The 20,788-nt window shown below is 38.8% G+C and overlaps 1 protein-coding gene across 4 annotated transcripts in view; it reads right to left on the bottom strand.

Annotated features, from left to right (window-relative positions):
- The window catches only part of LOC109863999 (ankyrin repeat and SAM domain-containing protein 1A-like), a 44,156-nt gene that overhangs the window by 6,256 nt on the left and 17,112 nt on the right, over positions 1-20,788 (bottom strand). For all 4 annotated transcript variants that reach the window (XM_020444752.1, XM_020444755.1, XM_020444753.1 and 1 more), the window contains 5 exons: positions 20,038-20,715; positions 16,830-17,004; positions 2,576-2,896; positions 2,179-2,306; positions 1,703-2,083 (listed from right to left, as the gene is read on the bottom strand). In XM_020444752.1, coding sequence (XP_020300341.1) covers positions 1,703-2,083; positions 2,179-2,306; positions 2,576-2,896; positions 16,830-17,004; positions 20,038-20,715 — 1,683 coding nt within the window. The remainder of the gene's footprint in view (positions 1-1,702; positions 2,084-2,178; positions 2,307-2,575; positions 2,897-16,829; positions 17,005-20,037; positions 20,716-20,788) is intronic.

Here is a 20,788-nt window from a genome sequence, read left to right as displayed (position 1 = left end):
GAGCAAATTGAATTACTTATTACGCGAAATTGTGCTCAAAATAAATAATAGCACGTAATAAAAATTAAATAATTATTCGTGATGTTTTTAAAGCGTGTGAATATAATCATTTTGTGGAAATATTCTTTGTTATTATGTAAAAACAAAATATATACATCTAGAGATTTGTGTCCAAATATGTGCCTTCTCTACCTTTTGTACAATAGCAAAAGAATTGCGTACAAATTGTCTACTAAAACAGAAATGTTTTTTTATACCCTCTCTTACAGATAAATTCCAATTTCCGTGCAATTTCGAACAGAGGCTGCCATATCTCTCTACCCCGAGGTTCCAATTTCTCTGGCAGATATTTTTTTATAGCTTTATCGTGACAAGAATCTGTTGGTCCAACCGGCTTTAACGAACTGCTGGGATATGTGTGCGATGTAACAGAAACAAAAAAAAAAAAAAAAACAAAAAAAAAAAAGAAAAATATTGCCTCATCCAAACTTTTATACGGCATATTACCAAGTCGAATTTGTACCGAGTTTACTTTGTGCGACGTGCAATTATTCTCGTAAACGCATTGCGTTGTAAACGTGTGTTGATGCTACACCAAAAAGAAACCTTTTTTGAACTAAACCGCTGCACGGCCTATAACGTCAACAATCGCGTTATATTTCAGATATTGCAAACAAATCAAATTCAAGATGGACAAGCGTGACACTCGAATTCGGATTACAACCCGCGAATCGCGCTTTCTGCATCTGATTTTTGATTATAAGTTCGATTATTGCCATTGTGACTAATTGCAAAAGATTCACTCAAACGAAGAAAGTCACGTATAAAGCACAAGAGAGCGTATGGGAGACAGAGAACGCATAAAATTCGAACGTTGAAGAGCGTAGAGGCTACAACGAAAATCCGCGAGTGTTACTAGCGAGAGTGTCGGAGTTGAATTACGGTTCGTCGAGTTCGATAGCTGTGAAAAATCAGGGGAGGAAAAGACCGACTGAAAAGGCAGAAGAGACCAATTTGTCGGGATTATTGAGCGCGAGGATGATGCGAGCCGAATGAATCCGGTCGCCGGAGACGTTTACGGGATTTAATGAGCTAATTAAGAGGACACGAGCGGGGTAGACGCGAGCGAACAGCGAGAAATGTACTTATCGACGCCTAACACGGTGAAGGCACTCAAATAAAGAGCATCGAGTGGCGCTTGAACAATCACCGTCGAGAGAGAGAGAGAAAAAACATACGTACGCGCATATCACAATACCGAGTCTCCAATTAGCCACGATATTTAGATTATGACGCGATCGGGCAAAACACGTCGGGCGCGATCGAGCTTGCCACATCATCGTTCGCCCTTGTCTGCCGACGCATTCTGCTACCCTTGCCGGGGAAGTGTACGTCCTTGTCAGGCACCCTCGTTGAACGCATTATTCTCATTCACTGATCCATTCATGTTCCGATTCGCGAGAGACCGAATTCTGAGCTACATAATTTACCGACGATAAAAAATATTGTTTCAGCTCGCATGTATTTTATATTGCCCCATGTTGTATAATAAATATATCAAACCTTTTATATATTTTTAGTTTACACTGATATCTCTAGTAAAAGCTACAAAAGACGTAAAAACATTTCGGAAGCCGTTCACTGTTGCAGCAAAGTTTAACTTTTCGCAACACCATTAAAAAGAATAATCTCCGCCACTTACCAGAGTGTTAAGGTCCTTATTCAAGTCTTCCAAGTTTAGTCCTGTGCCGTTGCGAGTTTGCGCGCGCGCGCTATTCGTGCCACTCACGGAAGCAAGGATGCGTTTGCGATGCGCTGGTTTTTGGATTTCCAAAACTGTTGTCAGCTCGACCTCCCAGACTCGTTTGATCCGATCCATGTCGGTGTACAGATGCTTCCTGAACGTCTCCGCATAATTTTCCAGGTGAATGCTCTTCAGCCACTCCTCCACCGATTGGTCGTGATCCGCGTTACGTTTTTCCACTCGCTTGTTCAGTAATCCGACTGAGTTTATGATCACAGTCCTTTCATGCTCGCTACTGATACCCATCTCGCGCAAATCTCTATCGTCCAACACTCCGTTCTGCAATCGCGCAAGTAAACGATTTTTCACGTGTATTCTCTCAGATCGGAATCGCGATGCGTGAATCGCGCATACACAACTACTGTACTACTCACTATGAACTCGAGATCGTCAAAACCGTAGTTAGTAAAGAGGGACTCATAATCCGCCAGACCCAAACTGGACAACCATTGACCCACACTGGTCGAAACAATGGGACTGATGCTAGTATCTGAACTCAAACCTGAGATAAAAGACACACACAAGACTATTGTCTTTTTTTATACAACGGATTGAAACACAGTATATATACAATATATATAAAGTTATTTGAAAGAATATCTTTCTCATATTTTTCTAAAATTTAAAATAAAATATTTGTTTGTTTTTACGCGTGTCAACGTGAACTTACATTATTAATCCAAGATCGAAATAAATCGAAAAATCTGAGATCAAATGCGCGTCATCGGCGCGGAACAGAAAATATTGCGCGCAACGGCGATAAGATTATACCTAGCCTCGTTTGGAATTCTTTCTCGAGCTCGCTGACGAATACCGACTCTTGCACAAGACCAGTGCCGAATGACGCCATGATTTCCGAGATCTTCGCCCATTCCTCCTGCTCGTCGAAGGGACTCATTATGCTGAGAGACTTCTCGTCCCTGTCGCGATCCCGATCGCCAGCAATCCGAAAAGCGACCTCGCCGTCTTCGAGACGATCTCCGCCCCCGCCGTCACCGCCGGTTCCCATCCCGCATGCAGTCTGACCGTAGACGTTCCGCAAGCGGCGCAAAGTACGCGGCCGTTCAGCCGTGACGGAGCCCTTTAACAGACCTATCGGCACGCCGGTTATTATCTCGCAATCGCTTTCTCTCTTATCTCACGTTCTGATATATCATTTGTTTTACATATGCACTCGTACGTATCGCTTTAAACTATCAAGTTATTTATTCGGAATTGTTTTTGAAAAAACCTTGAAATTATTTCTGACGTTCCAAGTAATATTATTACGGGATGTGTGTAAAAGAGAAAATAATGTAGAGACTAGCGCGTATACTCTATGGAAATAATCTTTTAGAAAATTGTAAAAACAAATGTTCAAATATACTAAAATAAACAACGTTAATTCTATTCAAACGCACGCTGCACTTTATTGCTGCGAATTGTAAGATTTCTCACGAAAACTCACGAATCGAATTACTAGTCGACTGGTGGTTTGTCTGGGATTTCGACAGCTTTCAAGTGCAGATATATCAACTCCTACGATCTACCTTATAATGCATATGCAGTACAAACCGGTGGGTTTATAGATACGTTGAATATTCATTGTCAGATTCGTCATATATTGTTCGATGTCTCGACGGAAATTAGCTTCCGAAAGACAATCAAGACAGTCTTGTGACACCACGATCGTTAAGCAATTATGTCGACATAGCCGTCTTTCGCTCAACAAGATTTATTATTTCGAATGCGTTTGCGTAAAACAAATATATGTGACTTTTTTCTTTACAAAACAAGTCAATTAAATAATTTCAATCATCGGAAGAACGCAAAACTTTCTTCAAAGTTTCACATTCGTCCTCGTGCAAAGTTTTGCGTTAATACGTATACGTACGTTAGAACGTTTTGAAGTTCTTGAAAAATATTTGCAGATACTTTACAGAGGTGCTGTACTTTCTCTTCCCACGATAGAAAGATATCCACGGTGCGATCTCTCTCGTGGCTCTCTTCTCGTAATTTCCCCTCAAGCATTCAGACACATTCCTTCGCATCACACAGGTACGAGTAATTTCCCAATCTCTCCCTTTTCTCCGTTTCTTTCTATGGTTCTTCGCTCATTTATCACAGCCCCATACATTCCACGGAAAAGAGATGCTTGTTACGGTTTTACGTAGCAACCCCTTCAAGGATGACTCGTTGTTCGCGACGGTCCCGCGCGACCACGCGATAGAAATTCCTTCATACAAATTTCGCAAATGAGGATTCGTCAGCGAAGTATAAGGGTGAAGAAAAAGTACCAATTTAAGCGGTCGTCGCGGATACGTTCTTTCAAAGATATCTTTTGCACCTCCGAGAATACGCATATGTTTGCGTACAAGGAGACGAGCGTACAAGCATGCTCGAAACATACGTGTATATGCACGCGTATACGCGTGCACCATAATGAAAAGCTCATAAAAATATTAAATAGAAGCGAGATATGAGAAGGCGAGAGAGTAACGTGTACACGTTACGAGAGGCAAACGTACGTAATTTTAATTAAAGCTTCATCGTGAAGGGCGTCGTCTGCTTACCAGCCGCCGCTCTCCAGCCAGTCACGTTATATTATGCAGGTAGTTATTCAAGTCATATACACAAATTACGACATAAATTCTCGCCCTTTTCTCTTTCACTGTTGCTCATTTTCTTAGTCACCTAAGGGATCTGCTCGGCGACAAATATGACGACTTCATATCTCGGAAATGAGATACATATGTATCAATTTTTTTGAAGTTTTATTTGTTTGTTTGTTCTTGCTTTTTACATAAAAACTGTACGAACACAGAAACATGTAATGTCTTTACATTTGAAGTTGTGCTTTTTAGTGTTAAAATATTATTGAGACATTATTGGCGCAGTTTCATGTGTAAAGATTAACGCACGCTTTTGCCTGCGTTATTTATTATGAAAAACGTTTGAACAATTTTCTTTTTATTGTTTCTATCATCTCGCAACATTTTGATATGCAGTTTTCCGGTTTATTTATCGTTAATTTTGTATTTAATAGAACACTGCGTAACTTTCTCTTCCGCTCATTTTATTTTTCTTCTCTTTTGGTATCGAGATTTTGCGGTCCATTAACACGAGAAAAATCTGAAGGTACTTCCGCGGTTTTTATGGAACGTAAACATTAAAGTAATTCTTGCGTAAATAAGTATATGTGCTTGCGCGAGATCTGCCAAGAAAAGAAAGAGGAGCGCTTTTCGATGGCTAGATTTCAGTGGATATTAAAAATGTATGACCGTTAAGCAGCTCGTAAACGGTGCGTCGTTACATTTTTTTTAAATCTGTTCTCTTGTCTGTTGCGCCACTAGATCAACCGGAGAAGCTATTAAAATCCGCAATAAACCCATTTGGCGTTACGCTACAAATCACTCGTTGGAGAACTGTAAAATTTCCGCATAGATAAATACCGCGCGATACGGATCACGAGAAATATACGGAAATAGCACTCAATTAATCTGACTTTTATATTAACAAAAATTATTATCTTAATTGCTGGCAAAAATGTAATGATGTGATAAAATTACTCAGACTTATAAAACACTTATGAAATAGTAATTATATAATTATTTTCCAAAAACTCAACCGTTTTTAATTACGAATATTTATTAAGTTTTTTTTTATATTTTTCACTAGAAGAACCTTTACAAAGTGTTATTTTTGTATCTCATCACTACGGAAAAACATAGTTGACAGATCTATGAAGAAAAGTTCAGATACGAAAGTTCGTTTTATCGGACGGAACTCTCTGCGCGCAATCATCCATAAATTTCTTAGACCCTTATCCACTTCATAGCGATATTATTTGCCCGATAGCTCGTTCATCTCATTTAAGTAACACACAAAGAAACTTTAATATTACCATTATCCTCTCGATTACGAGACTACAAAGATACTCAGAAACGATTAATGCGTTAATATGCGCTTGCCTCTTGCACAACAAAATATTATATCACTTAGAAACGAAGTTCACGTACAATCACTTAAACTGTAAATTGACTGTAGGTGCGACGAATTCTTAGAAGAATTACAGCTGCTGTCGTGAAATCATTACATACACTAGTAGCATCAGCGATCTATGCAAGCGATAGCGCGGTTACAGCAGATAATTGGTGACTTTGCGTGTCAGAGTGCCATATGTAAATTGTTTTTTGTTAACTTATAGTGAAAGATAGTATTTTATAATTTTTTATATATATTTTTGAGATTTTTCATTCTGTAGTTATTAAAGTACGCATCGTATTTTAAATAACAAGATAGTACGTTTCTAATTATAAATTTTTTTTTTCAAGGAAATCATGTATTTCTTTCTCTTTCATGAAATGAGAATATTTTTTTTTCCTCGTTTCCTTCTCATACTGTGTGATTATATTACTTCCAAAGTAAACACACATATGAGCAACCTTTGATATTCTTTGTCTGGTCATCCATGCGGATTATATCTTTTGTAGATAATCGTTATCTATATTAAACAAGAGGCGTGTCGCTTCAAACGATTGATATGTATCAGGTTTCTGAGTGTTCGTAGTCAATTATACAGTAATTTGTGTTTTAAATCTTATTATTTTATATTGACATTGATATTGACATTGAGACAACAAACTTAACGCGCGCGCAAACGCATTTCGTAGAAGGCCATCATCGTGCTGTAGGAAGTGCTAATGTTGAAACGTACGAGGAACGAATGAGAATGATGCTCGCGATTGGAGTGGGTTTGACCGAAAGCCTTCAACAATTTCCGTCCTTATATCGTTGTTTTCCATTATTCATGATGGAAATTTCGCGAAGATGAGCAAAACTTATCGTTTAATTTATAAACAGGACGCGAATTTTCTTACAGAAATTCTTATTCGCGCGTTTATTATCTAAACAACAAAATTGGAATTGCGGCTGGTAAGCGGTCTTGTGTTTAAAAAGTTGTTTCTTTCCGCGTATCATACATCGGATTTTTTTTTCTTAAACTCTTGCTTGAAAAAAACAATACTGCTTGTACACACTTATATTGTGATGTAATAGGTTTGCTCTCAATCTCACATGTATCCGATACTCGTAAGTCGAGATTATAACGTAACACTTACGGCACACACAAGACATGTGCCAGAACTAAAGATAGAGTGCCGTCCAAAAATAACAGAATCGCAAGTCTAAAATAAACGGGGCGAATAACACTCACAGAGAAAATTCCTTACATAGTGTTACATAGTGTTAATTTGTTGAAGCAATTAATTCGAAAGCGATTACTATCTTTTTCTATTATTTCACCCAACACGGTATAAATGTATTGTATTGCGCTAAACAGACAATAGTGCAAGTGTTGCAAAGCTGACAGGATAAATAATTAAATATATACGTAAACTTTGTGCCGAGTAAGTTTCAAAATTACGACATACGTTTTTTTTTTACGCTTTATTACATTTTTGAAAATTGCTATACAAGCGCATAATAGAATCTGTTGTGAGAACTCTTGAGAATTCTTCATCTAACTTTCTCTTTTTTCTTTTGCATTCTTCATACGCGATAGACGCGAATGAATGCGCGAGATCTCTAAATAGGATTAGAATAATTTGGGGTGAAATCAAGTGAAATTAGATCACAGTGCACTTACATGTCATTCAAACAACTGTCGCGTCATAAAGTGCTTATTGTTTGTAGTAACGGTAAGATAACTCTTTAATGTTAAACATCGTAACATAAAGAATTTTCATTTGATTACGATATCACAATTTTATCACAAAACAAACAGAAAACTCCAAATATCTTTGACTGATGGAAGTTACAATAAAAACGCCCGGATAACGCGCTTTCGTAAATTCACTCGAAACTCCTCTTCTCAGCTGGTCTTTCGTGACACACAATTGTCGAGGACACACTGTTGTAACATCAAGCAACACAACGTGTAACGAGCAACAAGTATCGCGCTTTTTGCGAGGCACGCCAGGAACTTTGGACACACCGTGTTTCTACGGAGAGTGCACGTGGCGTGACAGCAGATATACGTATATATGCACGCACACATATACGTGTATACGCTCGGCTCAACACACACACACACACACACACACATATAAATACTCACGGATGCAGAAGACCACCGTCCCTCTATTGCAGATGCTGCTCGATACCCGTTCCTCGTCACCCAACCGATGTTGTTCTCTCTTTTTCTCCGACTCTCTCTTTCGCGCCAACTGCACCTCTCAACTCCCTCTTCGTCCCTTTCTCGTCTCACGTAGTACACGTATGCGACTTAAAACGCTCTCACTCCGATCAACGACAAACGAACGACTGTCCAGGCCGGTAGTTTTCTGATCAACAGCGGCACGCCCCGCGCGCACGATCTAACGTCGGATCCACCTGTTCGATCAATCTTGCGCAACGCGCTGAAAAAGTGCTCCAACTCTTCGATCGCGAGCGAGCGCGATTCGTGTTTCTCGCGGACGCGCGCGTCACGCAAACACGTGCGCTTTGCGTCGCATCCGAATTGGCAACAAATTCCAGGGAAACTTCTTCGGAATTCGAAAACTTTGTTGAAACTCACGGCGGCGAACGTGCACGAAGTTACGTGGATTCAACAAGCTGCCGACGATATCTTCTGCCTCGGAAATCACGGGAAAATTTAGAAACTTCACTCTTTTTTGTAAACGATTGTTCTTTTTTTTTTTTTCTTTTTTAACTGATCTCTAATATGTACAAGAAAGTATGAGACTGCGCGAACGTTGGATTCAGAATGACAGAATGTCAGCAGGCAGGTAAGTAAATTCACCGGAGGTCGACTGCGGTCAGTCCGATCGACCCGCTCAAGGTTGTCCCATGGTCGTCGACCGGCGTAGTCGGGGCACGATAATCTATTACCATTTAATGACGTTGAGAAATATCCGGTTTTTGCTGGTTAGTGACGGTTGACTTAGTACCAAAATATCTTCGTTTTCATATTCCTCTACGCTGTGGATGGGACCGAAGTGAGTGCAAAAAATACGCGCGTTCGAAAATTCGCGCGACCTCAGGAACCGCGGGTTTTGGATTCCACACACTTGCTCGTCGTTTAGATTTGTGTAGTTTAAATCGGTTTAAGCGATGCGTACATACGCGCTGATCTCTTCGGTGCGCCACGAGTGTGGTTAACGAGACGACTAATTCGAACGTGTTAGGTCCACGAGGAGGAGGTGGTCGTCGTAGCGGCAGCGGTGGTGGCAACCGACGTAAAAGTGGCGGGGCAAGAGGCAAGAACGGACCTCGCCACCCGCACTCTCGTCCGACAATAATACGCGCGAGTAGGACAGTTCAGGAGAGACCCGGAAAGGAAGGAGAAAGAGCGAGAGTACCCGCACACGGGTATATGATGGTTGTATTGGTGCGGCCCGACGTGTTGGTAAGCATGAAAAGATGACCTCAGAGATGGGACTATCATTCTCTGGGACCCCGAGCCGAAATGCCCTGGCGCTCGCTGCACTTGCCTGCGGTATGGTGAGAAACAGGGATCTCTCTCCAATTTTACTTTCTTACCGTATATGCCAACGCGCTCGTTCGTGTCTACCTTTTTGCGTTTACTACCAACACCCAACCGAAATTACTTGGAACATTTATCATCTCGCGGATGCGACTCCAAAACCAAAAGAATATAAAAATATCTGAGTATTCTTCTGGGTGTAACGTCTTTTGAATATACCTATTGAAATTGCTCGCGTCCAAATAAATTATTATTAAATCTTTAACATTTTTAGAGTTATTATTAATAATTTTAATAAGTTTTGCTGATAAATGTGAAATCTTTGAAACCGAAACATGGAAGTCTACTTTTTTTGTTCGATGTTTGTTGATAAAAAAACCGAAGCACGATAGAGAGTTTTGCCAAAATTTTCAAAAAAAGATCTCTTTTAACTGCTTCATGTGAAACTGGTTGCATGACTGTCACGGTTTAAAACTCTGAAAGAGATTCCCTCTTGTCGCGACTTTCATCGACTAGTTTCGTCGACATTCAATGGACATGACCTGCCTCGCCGAAGTACGTTCACGTTCGTATACGTGAGGTGTCAATACGAGCTCAAGTATGCTTCTATACAGTTAATCGTAACTGTACTCGTATCTTTAAAAAAAACTCAATTGCCTGATGAAAATAATAATTCACAACTTGCGTAAAACTTTTCTTATTGAGATTGTCACACATTGTAAATTTATAAAGTTTCTTATAAACTATCGTGTATAATTGATATGTCAGTGAAAGTAAATTGTAGATCCACAAACTGTGTTTGTCAGCCAAATATTTCAAACAAAAAACTCCCGTGAACGTGGAACATACGCGCGCAAATTGAAGATATTTATTTACAATTACACATCAGATGTTCTATTGCAAATTTTAGGGATCTGCACGATCTTAACACGAGCCTGAAGAATCAAGATGACATAGACAGCGCAATGAACGCTGACGCGTTGAGTACACTTGCAGATGGCGGCGGTTTTGTCATATCGTGACCAGACTCGATAATTGTGACGTTAAATAGACAGGAAATAAATTCAAGGTGGTGCTATATTGCGCATGTTTTTACGTACATCTACTAATGGTTTGTGTACTGTCACGTCGTTGTAGTCTCACATACTTTTTACATTACTTGGTAGTGTATTACGCGATCGGAGCATTTAATTTTTCATTTAAAGTTCAGTTCTCGTTTGATTTTGCGTCGAATGTAATGACAATAATAATAATAATAATAATAATTTCGATATCGAGATGTTATCAAATTTCTGTTGTGTGTGTGTCGTACGTCAGAATGTTATCTCACGTGGCAATGACAAGCTGATGCCGAGCATTCTACAAGTTCATTAGTCCGCTTTTCTAGGAGACTTCTTGGAGCTTGTGACTAATGCTAAAGTCAGTAAAACCGTACAACACACGCATCAAAATGCTGCGTATTATGCGCGCGCGCGTGCGCGCGTGGACGCGAAACTCGTTCTTCTCGTTCTTTTCCCACCACAATTAAGTCGGAAATGCTCATCTTTTTTAATAATACCAATCATATATATTGTCTGGAAAGACAGTAAAATGTGTTCTCAATTTGCTCTTACAATACGAGATACACATGACAGATATAAGTTTTGAAGGCAATTAGAATTATGAATTAATCACAAATGACGAAATCTGTCGGCAATAAGCTAATTATTGTTGGCGAATCGTCGATTAAAGTCATGAGATAATATTCTGTTTGCACCCTTGCCATTCGATAACTGTAACGCGAGTTTATATTTATCGTTGCAATCGTTCTTTATATACAAGTGCTGCTAATTAATAGCTTATCAAAAAAAAAAAAAACCATTTCGAACTGAAGTGTTACCGCCAAAAGAACGGAGCAACTCGGATATCGCGTGAGTCACATCCTACGATCCAGACATTCCTCTGTGATGTCATAATATGCTCTTGCGCGTACAGACCAGGCGGGAAACAAACCGAGCAAAGTATTTTTTTTTTTCCACGAATACAAGTTACTGTGTTATTGCTAAACGCGCGATATGGTTGACACGCGCTAATAAGAGTTGCAAAATAGACATGATATTATTGACCTTATTGGCGATATCGACTTTGTGACAGATTTCGATAGTTTATTATTCAGCAAATGCGTATTATTTATAAAAAAAAAAAAAAAAGTGCACAGTGATCGTGCGACTTATCGAACTGCGAATGACGAGTGAACGTAACTAATGAAGGATGGCCTTTCGTAACGTCCGGCAGAATGTAATTGTTGCACACGCGTGACTGCATTATGCTAACGTAATTCTTCATCATTGGCAAAAAGTTTGACCCTAATAACCGTATGTGTATGTGTTCCGTCACGCTGCGACAAGAAGCGGGACAGAAGACATTAGACGTTATCGAATGCATCGTGCTATCGTACAGCGAACAGGGTCACATGCGAGAGGTCGGTTATTTTAGAACAATGGTGGCTTATTTTCGCAGCGCTAAATCCATAATCGCGACACGGTGGGACTCTGTAATTTTGCGCGTTGAGTTTTGTGTCCTTCCTGACGACGACAAAGGCAAGCCACATACTTTCTGTTACGGTCATAAACGGAGCACAATGAGAGAGGTTAACTAGCTGCCTGCAAAGTGCATTCTGGTTCTGCTTTTTCCGACGAGACGTTTAAAGTCATGATAATTTTTGTTTTGTTTTGTCTTTTTTTGTTTTTGTTCTTTTTTATCTTACATTAAAACAAAAAAAAACGCAACAACTTCAACACTTATTTCATATAGCAGTAAAAACCAACAGTCTACTATTTGCTCAGAAAAAGATTTTACTTTCTGCTGAACGAAAGTAATTCGCAATTGTTTGTCTTGTTGAACAAAGATACTCTTAATTATTTAAGTAATTAAGTACTTAAGTCGTAAAAAAAGTATGTAAAGAAGATGTTGAAATAGTTAAAATTATGAATGCGTTAATATAAAATTCTTTTATGATATTTTTCGAGAATTTTTATTTATTTATTACTAACTATACTGCGAAACGACTTTACATCCACGCAAATGTCATATCTTATTACGGCGTAACGTGGTTGTGAACGCAGAGTCAGCTTGTATTCACTTGTGTATCATACCGGATGTCATTATGTCGTTCGTCTTGCTGTAAGCAATGTGTTAACCGTCCACTTTCCAGTCGGGAAGTGTAACGCGAGATTCACATTGGCATATTATAATTGTGTTATAAAAGTAAAATTTGTAACGCTAAAGTATTTGAAAATAAAGTATCAATCGCAACAAGTTTGATATTTTTCGATAAGCATATTTTTTTATAGCAAACTATATCTCTCGCTGTTTAACTAAAGGCAACTAAAAGATTAGTCATATCAATCAAGTTGATAACAGAGAATATCGAGTTTCTCACTGGAAAAGATTATGGATAACTTATATGGATTTCGATAAAGACCGCACTTGAGTTCTGATGCAGTCTTATCAGTGGATATTCTGCACTCGCGTGTACTTATCTACTTCGCGTTTCTGCGGACTCGCACGGAACGTGAGAAAAATACGTGACGCAATCGCATCGCATAACTTGTGCAAAGAAAATTGAGTGTTAAAAGACGTAGGTTACGTAAAACCATTGTTTTGAAGAAAAAATCGACATGTATATGTATGATGTTACGAAAAATTGTATTAATTCTATTTGTTATTACGCGTAGATGATATGTTCAGCGAAGTTAATTTAAACTCAATTCAATTTAACTCAACTTGTCACTCATGAAGGACTCACCTTGCTCTAGTTCGGATTTATTTTTTTACTTATTATTCTCTATTTTCTGTTACACATATAAGTCTTAGTTCCACATTTCGTATTCACATCAAACGCAACAAATATATACAACATTAATAAAAAAGAAAAATAATTAATCTGTAAATGACCACTAAAAACTCACATGTAATATTCACAACCACAGAAGTTAATAAAATAAAAACCAACATGCATACGTAAAATATAAATACAGCGAAATTTCTCGCGCATCATTACAAATAATATCCTCTTTAGCAAACGTATTAACAAATATATTTAGTCATTATTTTTATTCCATACACACGCACACACACACACACACACCCACACACATGTACACATTTTGGGGATTAATCATTATTTGTTTCTAGGTCAATTAGAAATATTATAAGAAATATTATAAGAAGAATATTATTGTGCTCTTAAACAATCATAGGTTCTTGAATCGAATATGTACAAGAGAAAGATATAGAAAAGAAAGGACAAATTCAATATTTTAATTAGATAAAATATTTACTCTTTAACTTTCTATACTAAATTTCATGAAAAATGGATGAGAATGTCCTAACGTGCTCAAAAATCGAGATATGTATATATATTTTGTTACCACATTATATTGCATTTGGGACGCGTGGAAGGGAGAAAAAATAAGTTTTAACTTTCTAGAATGATTATCCTCTATTTTATGTATACTGAATAATAAAGATAATATAAATCAAAAATATGATGAAAATTTGCGAACTACTACTGTATTATCATTAAGGACTAAGAAATTGTGCGAAAGCTCAGAGGAGAAACAGAAGCGACAAAATGATTCAAGACATCGCATACAATAGCAGCATAACGTTTATTAGCACATCAAGGATATTATAATGCACTATAATTGCTTAAATTTAGATTGTGTAGATATATGTATATATATATATATCGCGCATATTTATATAATTTTATATATACGTATACATCAGAGCCATTATTCAGAGACGAAGCGCATACGACGCAAAATAAAATATTTATTTCATCGCAAAATAAGATGTATTATTATTGTCAGATAAAAATTTAATGTGTGTCGAGTAACATGTCTCCTCCACATTTTAGAGTGATATGTTTCAAATTCGAATTAAAAGACCACAGAATATATCACAACTTTGAAGTTTCATACTTCGTAAACTTTGTAACTAAAAATTGCATCAATTATCTTTAAAGCACAAATGTATATATGATTGTAATATATATTGTATATACTTTATATAAATTACACCATCAAAGATTACATACATGTATATGTATATAATAAAGATAAAAATTATTGCAATGCAATTAAATATTTATAGTATCGTAAAGTGTAAGATTTGGAACGTGTAAGATTTAAAAGTTGCAATATTCAGTAATATTCAACGCTCGTATAGAGGGTATAATATATATATCTCAAATATTGTAGTTTTAAATATATTCAGAGAGAGATAATGATATATTATATATATTTAGTATGTTAGAAACGAGAAATATATCAATAAAGATACATATAATTATCCAAAACGTATTTATAACAGGTAACAATGTATTATATAAATGTAGAACGTATACCTACTTTGTATTGGTGATTGAAATATATAATATATATTTTAATTATACAAAACGCGCATGTAACAACTCATATTCTTTTTGCAGTATAATATCCAGTCTTTTTCCAATCTTTAACTTTTTTTCAATTTGATCCTCTCAAGCGTTAATAATTTTCTTTCTTTGCCTATCAAATTACGCAATTCACGTGCATTCTGTACGACTCACATCAGTTAACGTCAAATATCACAAAATTCTCAACCATCATATAAACACATTTCGTTTTTTTAAACTATTCATAAAACAATTTTATAGTTTTGTAAAACTGTAATAACGTGAGATAAATAATGTATAAATAACATTTTTGCTATATTTTGTGCATATAATATTATAGAGTGGAATCATTAAACATTTTTTTTAACTTTAATGACAATTACGTGTAATAGACTAGCTAAGATATTTACCACTTATGTCAAGTAACATTTGGGCGACACACTCGATACCTGATTCGTCTCGTAAACATGTCTGACAGATTGACGCAAAGATAAAACTGAAGACATGTAATACAAGGATTATATCGATATGTACATCACAACAAGTACTGATATAAGATAACAAGATATGTTAACAATGTAAGGAACTATTTACTTTCTAATCCTAGCATGCGCAAGATCCCTAATATTTCTACACGACGACACAGGAAGTTGATACGTACTTCGTTTTCAGGATTTCTACGAATTATCATGCGTTACGAAGAACTCCGCCTAATCTATTAGATTAGCCGGGGATAACTACCGATAACCGGGAGTACCGAGCCGGCTTGAATAACGAACTCGAATCGTTAGCTTTTTTTTTTTTTTGCGCAACGATTGTGCTTGCGCAGCACGTCGTTCGCTTTACGTCGGCAAAGATTGAAATCCAGATCCGACAGATTTTATTACAGCGAAAAGACCGGAGCCATTTCGGAAAAGTAGATGCATCGACTACATTCCATATTGATGCTGCCCGAAAATCGAAGAAAACCGGCTGATAAAACGGACCGCGAACTTCTATCGATAAATTCGGATATTATATTTTTGTTCTGGTATATTTTCCTCGTGTGCTAAAAGAGCACCCAAATCGATCGAACTAAACGACGATCTATGTAGCGTATTGTACGAAATAGTCTCCCTTCTGTCGGGGACTAAACTGTCTTGCGTGCGATTTATTTTCTCTTTTGGGAGCAGGACCCGGAAGGTTCGCCTGTGTGATACGGTATATTACAAAACGACGAAACTTTAAAATATAAACAATAAACGTGTAAATAAAATTTATATTAAGATAAAAAACTTGATAAGAAAAACATGCATAGTATACAATTATCTTTAATACTTTATGTAATACCTCATAACTCTTATGCATAGTAATATGCTAAAATATGTCTTTTATGAAGTCTTCTTATCTCAACTTCTCGGAAGTAGCGATGCAAAACAATCTCATATGCAAACTTAAGTAATCAAGCAACTATATATGTCGGAATAAATTTAAATTGCAAATAATGTATATAATTGTTCTAAGAACATATCTTTTAGAAATACTATGCGCAGACCAGCTGCTTCATTCTTGTACATTTTATTACACTGGATATAAAATAAAGCTTTTACTCTCTTTCGATGTTTTTTGCATCCAAAAGTTAAACAAGATGAATATAAAAACGACGAATCAGGGAATAATTAATGATAAAACAATTTTCTAATGCAATCATTTTACATTTGTTAAACCTTCCAGGTCGCACATTAGCAAGATAATACTCCTACGTAAGAATCACGTAAATATATATGTTATATATATTAATAATATTAATAATAAAAAAAGACGAAAATATACAACTTAATACATAAAATATTATTGCAGTATTCAAACCCTATGATGGTTTTTGGGTGCCACTGTACATATGTACAACTTTCGCCTTACAATTTTCTGCAATTTCCGCCAACAATAATGAATGAACGACAACACATAACGTGTATTAAGACGAAGAAGTCAGAAGACTTTTTCGAAAGTGCGTCCCCAAAAGAAACGTACCAGTTTGCCGCGTTAGCGGTGTTTGAGACAGACGGTAAAAAGACAGAAACGTAACACAACGGTTATGCATGTACACGTGGGCAGAAAGAAGCGTCATGCGGTGCAGCCAAGCGTGCGTTGCTGTTTACCTGCAAACGGCACGTCGCCAAAATACTCCTCGACATTGTCAGTGGACATGCTCTTGTCGGACAGAGACACGCTAGAGAGCGAGCCGCTAGACGCGTCCAGTGATCCAGCGGTGGGAAACTGCAACAGATCCTCGTCGGTTTCTGTCTCCATGTCGCGGGATCTTCGTTTGTATACCTATCGACAAATTAGCGGCATGTGAAATAAAATGGCAAAAACTCTCTTCTCCTCCTCCTCTTCCTCCTCGCTCGAAGTCCGTTACATGATATTGCGAGACAAATATTACGAGAACGAGCGTTTCAATTTCTGAGTCCGCCAATATCTGCCCGTGAAAACCCGCGCTGATATAGTGTTGTTCGATTTATGACAGTCACGTTTTACAATTTGCTCGCGACCACTATTACTCTGCGCCGCATCGCCGTTATCGCGAAATTGTCAACATTCGTATTTTATACACGGATATTTACAGTCGACACAAAAAAAAAAATTCCCCCGCGAGCTGTGTCGCGCCGCTCACGGGCAGCAAATCACACGATGAAAAAATGAAGCCAATCCTATAACGATAAAAATTTATTGAAACGAAACGTCCGCGCGCGGGCGCAGGCACGCGAGAAATATGCCATGTAAATCGGAGGGAAAATAAATACGCGTGGTCAATCTAAAGCATATTTATTCGAATAAAAATCTATACCTTTTGACATTAATTCTTTCAATTCTATTGACGGCAAGTCATAAATGACAAATATAATATGATTTTTCCAGCACCTCGAATTTTATGGCCCACAAAAAAAATTGCTGCCGCAATAATCGCGCGACGCAGTTACATATCGAAATTGTTTGCGCGTCAAAAAAAAAAAAAAGAAAAATAAATTTTTTACGTACAAAAAGTGCACGATGTATGACTCTAGTGTGCTAAAAATTAATTAAAGACACGCGTGTGAATATTTTCAATGTACGTATTTTTTTCTGTCTCTATGACGGAACAATAACAAACTATAAGCAGCGGTCACAATATATCACGTCATTTATGTTTACTAGAAATGTGTGCTCGTATAAACTATGAGAATTGCATTACGTTCAAAGGGAGCACGGCGTTTTGATTTACTAAGCGCACACTGCGAGATGACAGTTTCGCTATTTCATCGCGCGTTCCAGAAAGGCTCTAACGCAATTAAAATTTGACGTTACGGTCCCGACAGACACTCGCGGTATCATCTGCAAAACGCCGAGAGCGTCTCGAGGAGACAGCCGGAAACCGTCGCTACAAATTCGCGAATTTCTCTCTCTCCTATGGCAACGGAGAACGAGCACTCGCGAGGCGAAGTCAGACAGGCATAGAAGCCGAGGGCTTCATTATTCAAAGGGTGTCGGCGTCTTGCATTCTGCCGCTCTACTGGATTCGCGGAAGTTGACGGGTGAGAAGCAACCATCCGTAGACGGTGTTCTCTCGTCTCTCTTCCCTACGTCCTCTACGAGAGGTTCATGGAGACCCTCTGCCTTCTCATGTGCCGGCTGTCTTCAGTTTCCGTAATATCGTTCGATTCCCGTCATCGAATCATATCAGCCGCTCGACGAAATGAGAATATGCTCCTCAACGTGCAATCGCAAATCGATGATGTCGCGCGACGCTAGCGCTTTCCCAAAATGATTTCTCCAATCATCTTTCGGTTTTATTCGAATGTAGCATTGTGACATAAAAATCAATCACGAATTTTTGATATCTCTGATAGATACTCGATTTCGTATAAGACATGTATCATACTAAATAAATTTAGAAATTTAAAACATTTTGTATCGCATATTACAAAAGATGCGAAGAGCAAAGGATTTATAAGCGATCAAGCACCAGAAAGAATGTATGAAACGCGCCGCGGAAGGGTACACATGTCTACCAAACAGACGATCCACATGATGAAGACATCGATCATCTCTCAAGCAAACGGATGCTGCGCGGCGCCACCGGCTGTATCGCATCGTCTTCGCCGACTCCTTTCCGGATATATTCACTGCGTGATATTTCGTCAAGCGTGTATAGTCGACTGAAAGACACGGATTGCGAATGCATATAGGGAACGACAGAAGTGAAGCCGAGAGAGGATGGCGTAGACACTGTGGAAAGAGCAAAGAGAGAGAAGAGAGAGAGAGAGAGAGAGAGAAAGGGGAAGGGAAGAGAGAGAAGTAAGAGTATGCTGGAAGCTATGTGGTGCTGCTATGGATATCCATTCGCGGTAGATGGGAACTGAACGTAGTCGGTCTCACAGCAGAATGATCATAGGGCGACGCGCAAACGGCAGCAAACGAGCGAGACAGGCCGAAGGCAGTACCGGTGGCGGCCGGGAAGGAGAGACGGAGGGTTGACTCCTTGTAAATCGCATCACAGATCAAACACAGTTTGTATATTAAACGTAATCTGGTAAGACGCCACGTCGACTACTGCTTATCTACTGTCCAAGGCACCAGGTCAAGTGAGAGCGTTAATGGCGACTCTTAACGAGCGCGCTCCTCATTCTTGCGTACAAGCACCTTAAAGGACGGTTTCGGTCTGTTGACGAATATTTTAAAGATATCCATATATAGTTTCGCGTATCCTTTCTTCTTCTCCCTGCAAATTTTGTCAATTTTTTCAATCGCGATCTAATGCATATCAACGAAAATTATATATCTCAGTATTGAGACATACATGAGACGCGATGGCATACGTCAAGCGCGTCTACTGCGTATTTCTGAGAAGCAGTCGAGAATGCGGAATTGCGAACGTCGCGCTTTTGCCGAATACCACGCGACAAGTCGCAGAAACGCTTCCCATTTGCCTGCCGTTTGAAATGAACTGCGGAATTCTCGCGGGAAATCGAGAATCTTGTACGCACGCTTGCTCGAGTTAATGCAGAGATCAGAAACGACGTTAGAGCTGTTTAAGAACCATCCATTCATACACATCATCGATATGATTTTCTCTGAATCAGATTTATTTTTTTCTCAAAGAATTCCGAGATGTCGGGAGAAGGAAAAAAATTATTGCGCGTTTCTTTTGAAATTTTGTTTTCGCGATGAGCAAAACGTGAAAACAAAAATTGCGTTGCGCCGGGAAGTCGTAATGAGATGTTATCGTGTTAGTGACTATAGTCATTAACTGCTCGCTATCTGCGCCAACATACTGTGACCTCGCGTGGAACAATAATTATTCACATACGTGACGGTCTCATCACTTACCTGACTGAGCGGACGTATACGTTCATGGATGGACTTTTCCGCTTGCATGGCGGACGGCGGTGGATGGTCAGGTGTGGGTGGCTGAACGTAGTGTGTAGGACTGGTTGGCAGCATCATTTGCACGCGCTTGAGACGCTTGTCGGTGGCCTCACGATTCTCCAAATTGATTTGCCCGTCGATCTCGCGTTTTTCATCGAGTAGACTCTCCTGGGAAGACTTAAGAGTGAGAAATGCGTTCGACACGAACGTTTGCTCCTGAATCACAGCATCGCCGTCGCTGCACGGTGACTTGTCGGCGTACGGATTGCTTTCCGGCTCGTAGCTGTCGTAAGCGTGTCTGCGTAATTTTCTACGCGGATTTAGCATTTTCACCGGTCGGTTCTCGTAAATGGACGTTATAGCCACCGGCTCCACGTTAGATTCGCGCTCCTCATCCGTTCCGACCAGTCGTGATTTCATTTCCACGTACTCCACGCTTCGAGTGACGTGTCGCAGCTGGTCCCGCCGTTTCTGCAGTTGCTCAAGATCGATGTGACTTCGCGCGCCGGTGCGCGCCAAGAACAAATACTCGTAATTGCTCGGCCCGACCGAACTGTCGGCTGATAAAGACATTTGTGTCTGCAAGTGCGTTGGGGATACCGAGAGATTTCGCCTGGGTGGTTTCTTGGGCGGTGTTGGCTGCGGAAGAACAAGCGAACGTTTCTTCATGTTCGACAATTTTTATTTTAAAAAAATTTTTTTGTTTTAAAGA

This window comes from Pseudomyrmex gracilis, unplaced genomic scaffold (assembly GCF_002006095.1).
Source record: "Pseudomyrmex gracilis isolate BER0280 unplaced genomic scaffold, ASM200609v1 scaffold_15, whole genome shotgun sequence".
NCBI lineage: Eukaryota > Metazoa > Arthropoda > Insecta > Hymenoptera > Formicidae > Pseudomyrmex > Pseudomyrmex gracilis.
This window is presented reverse-complemented; position numbering and strand designations above follow the sequence as displayed.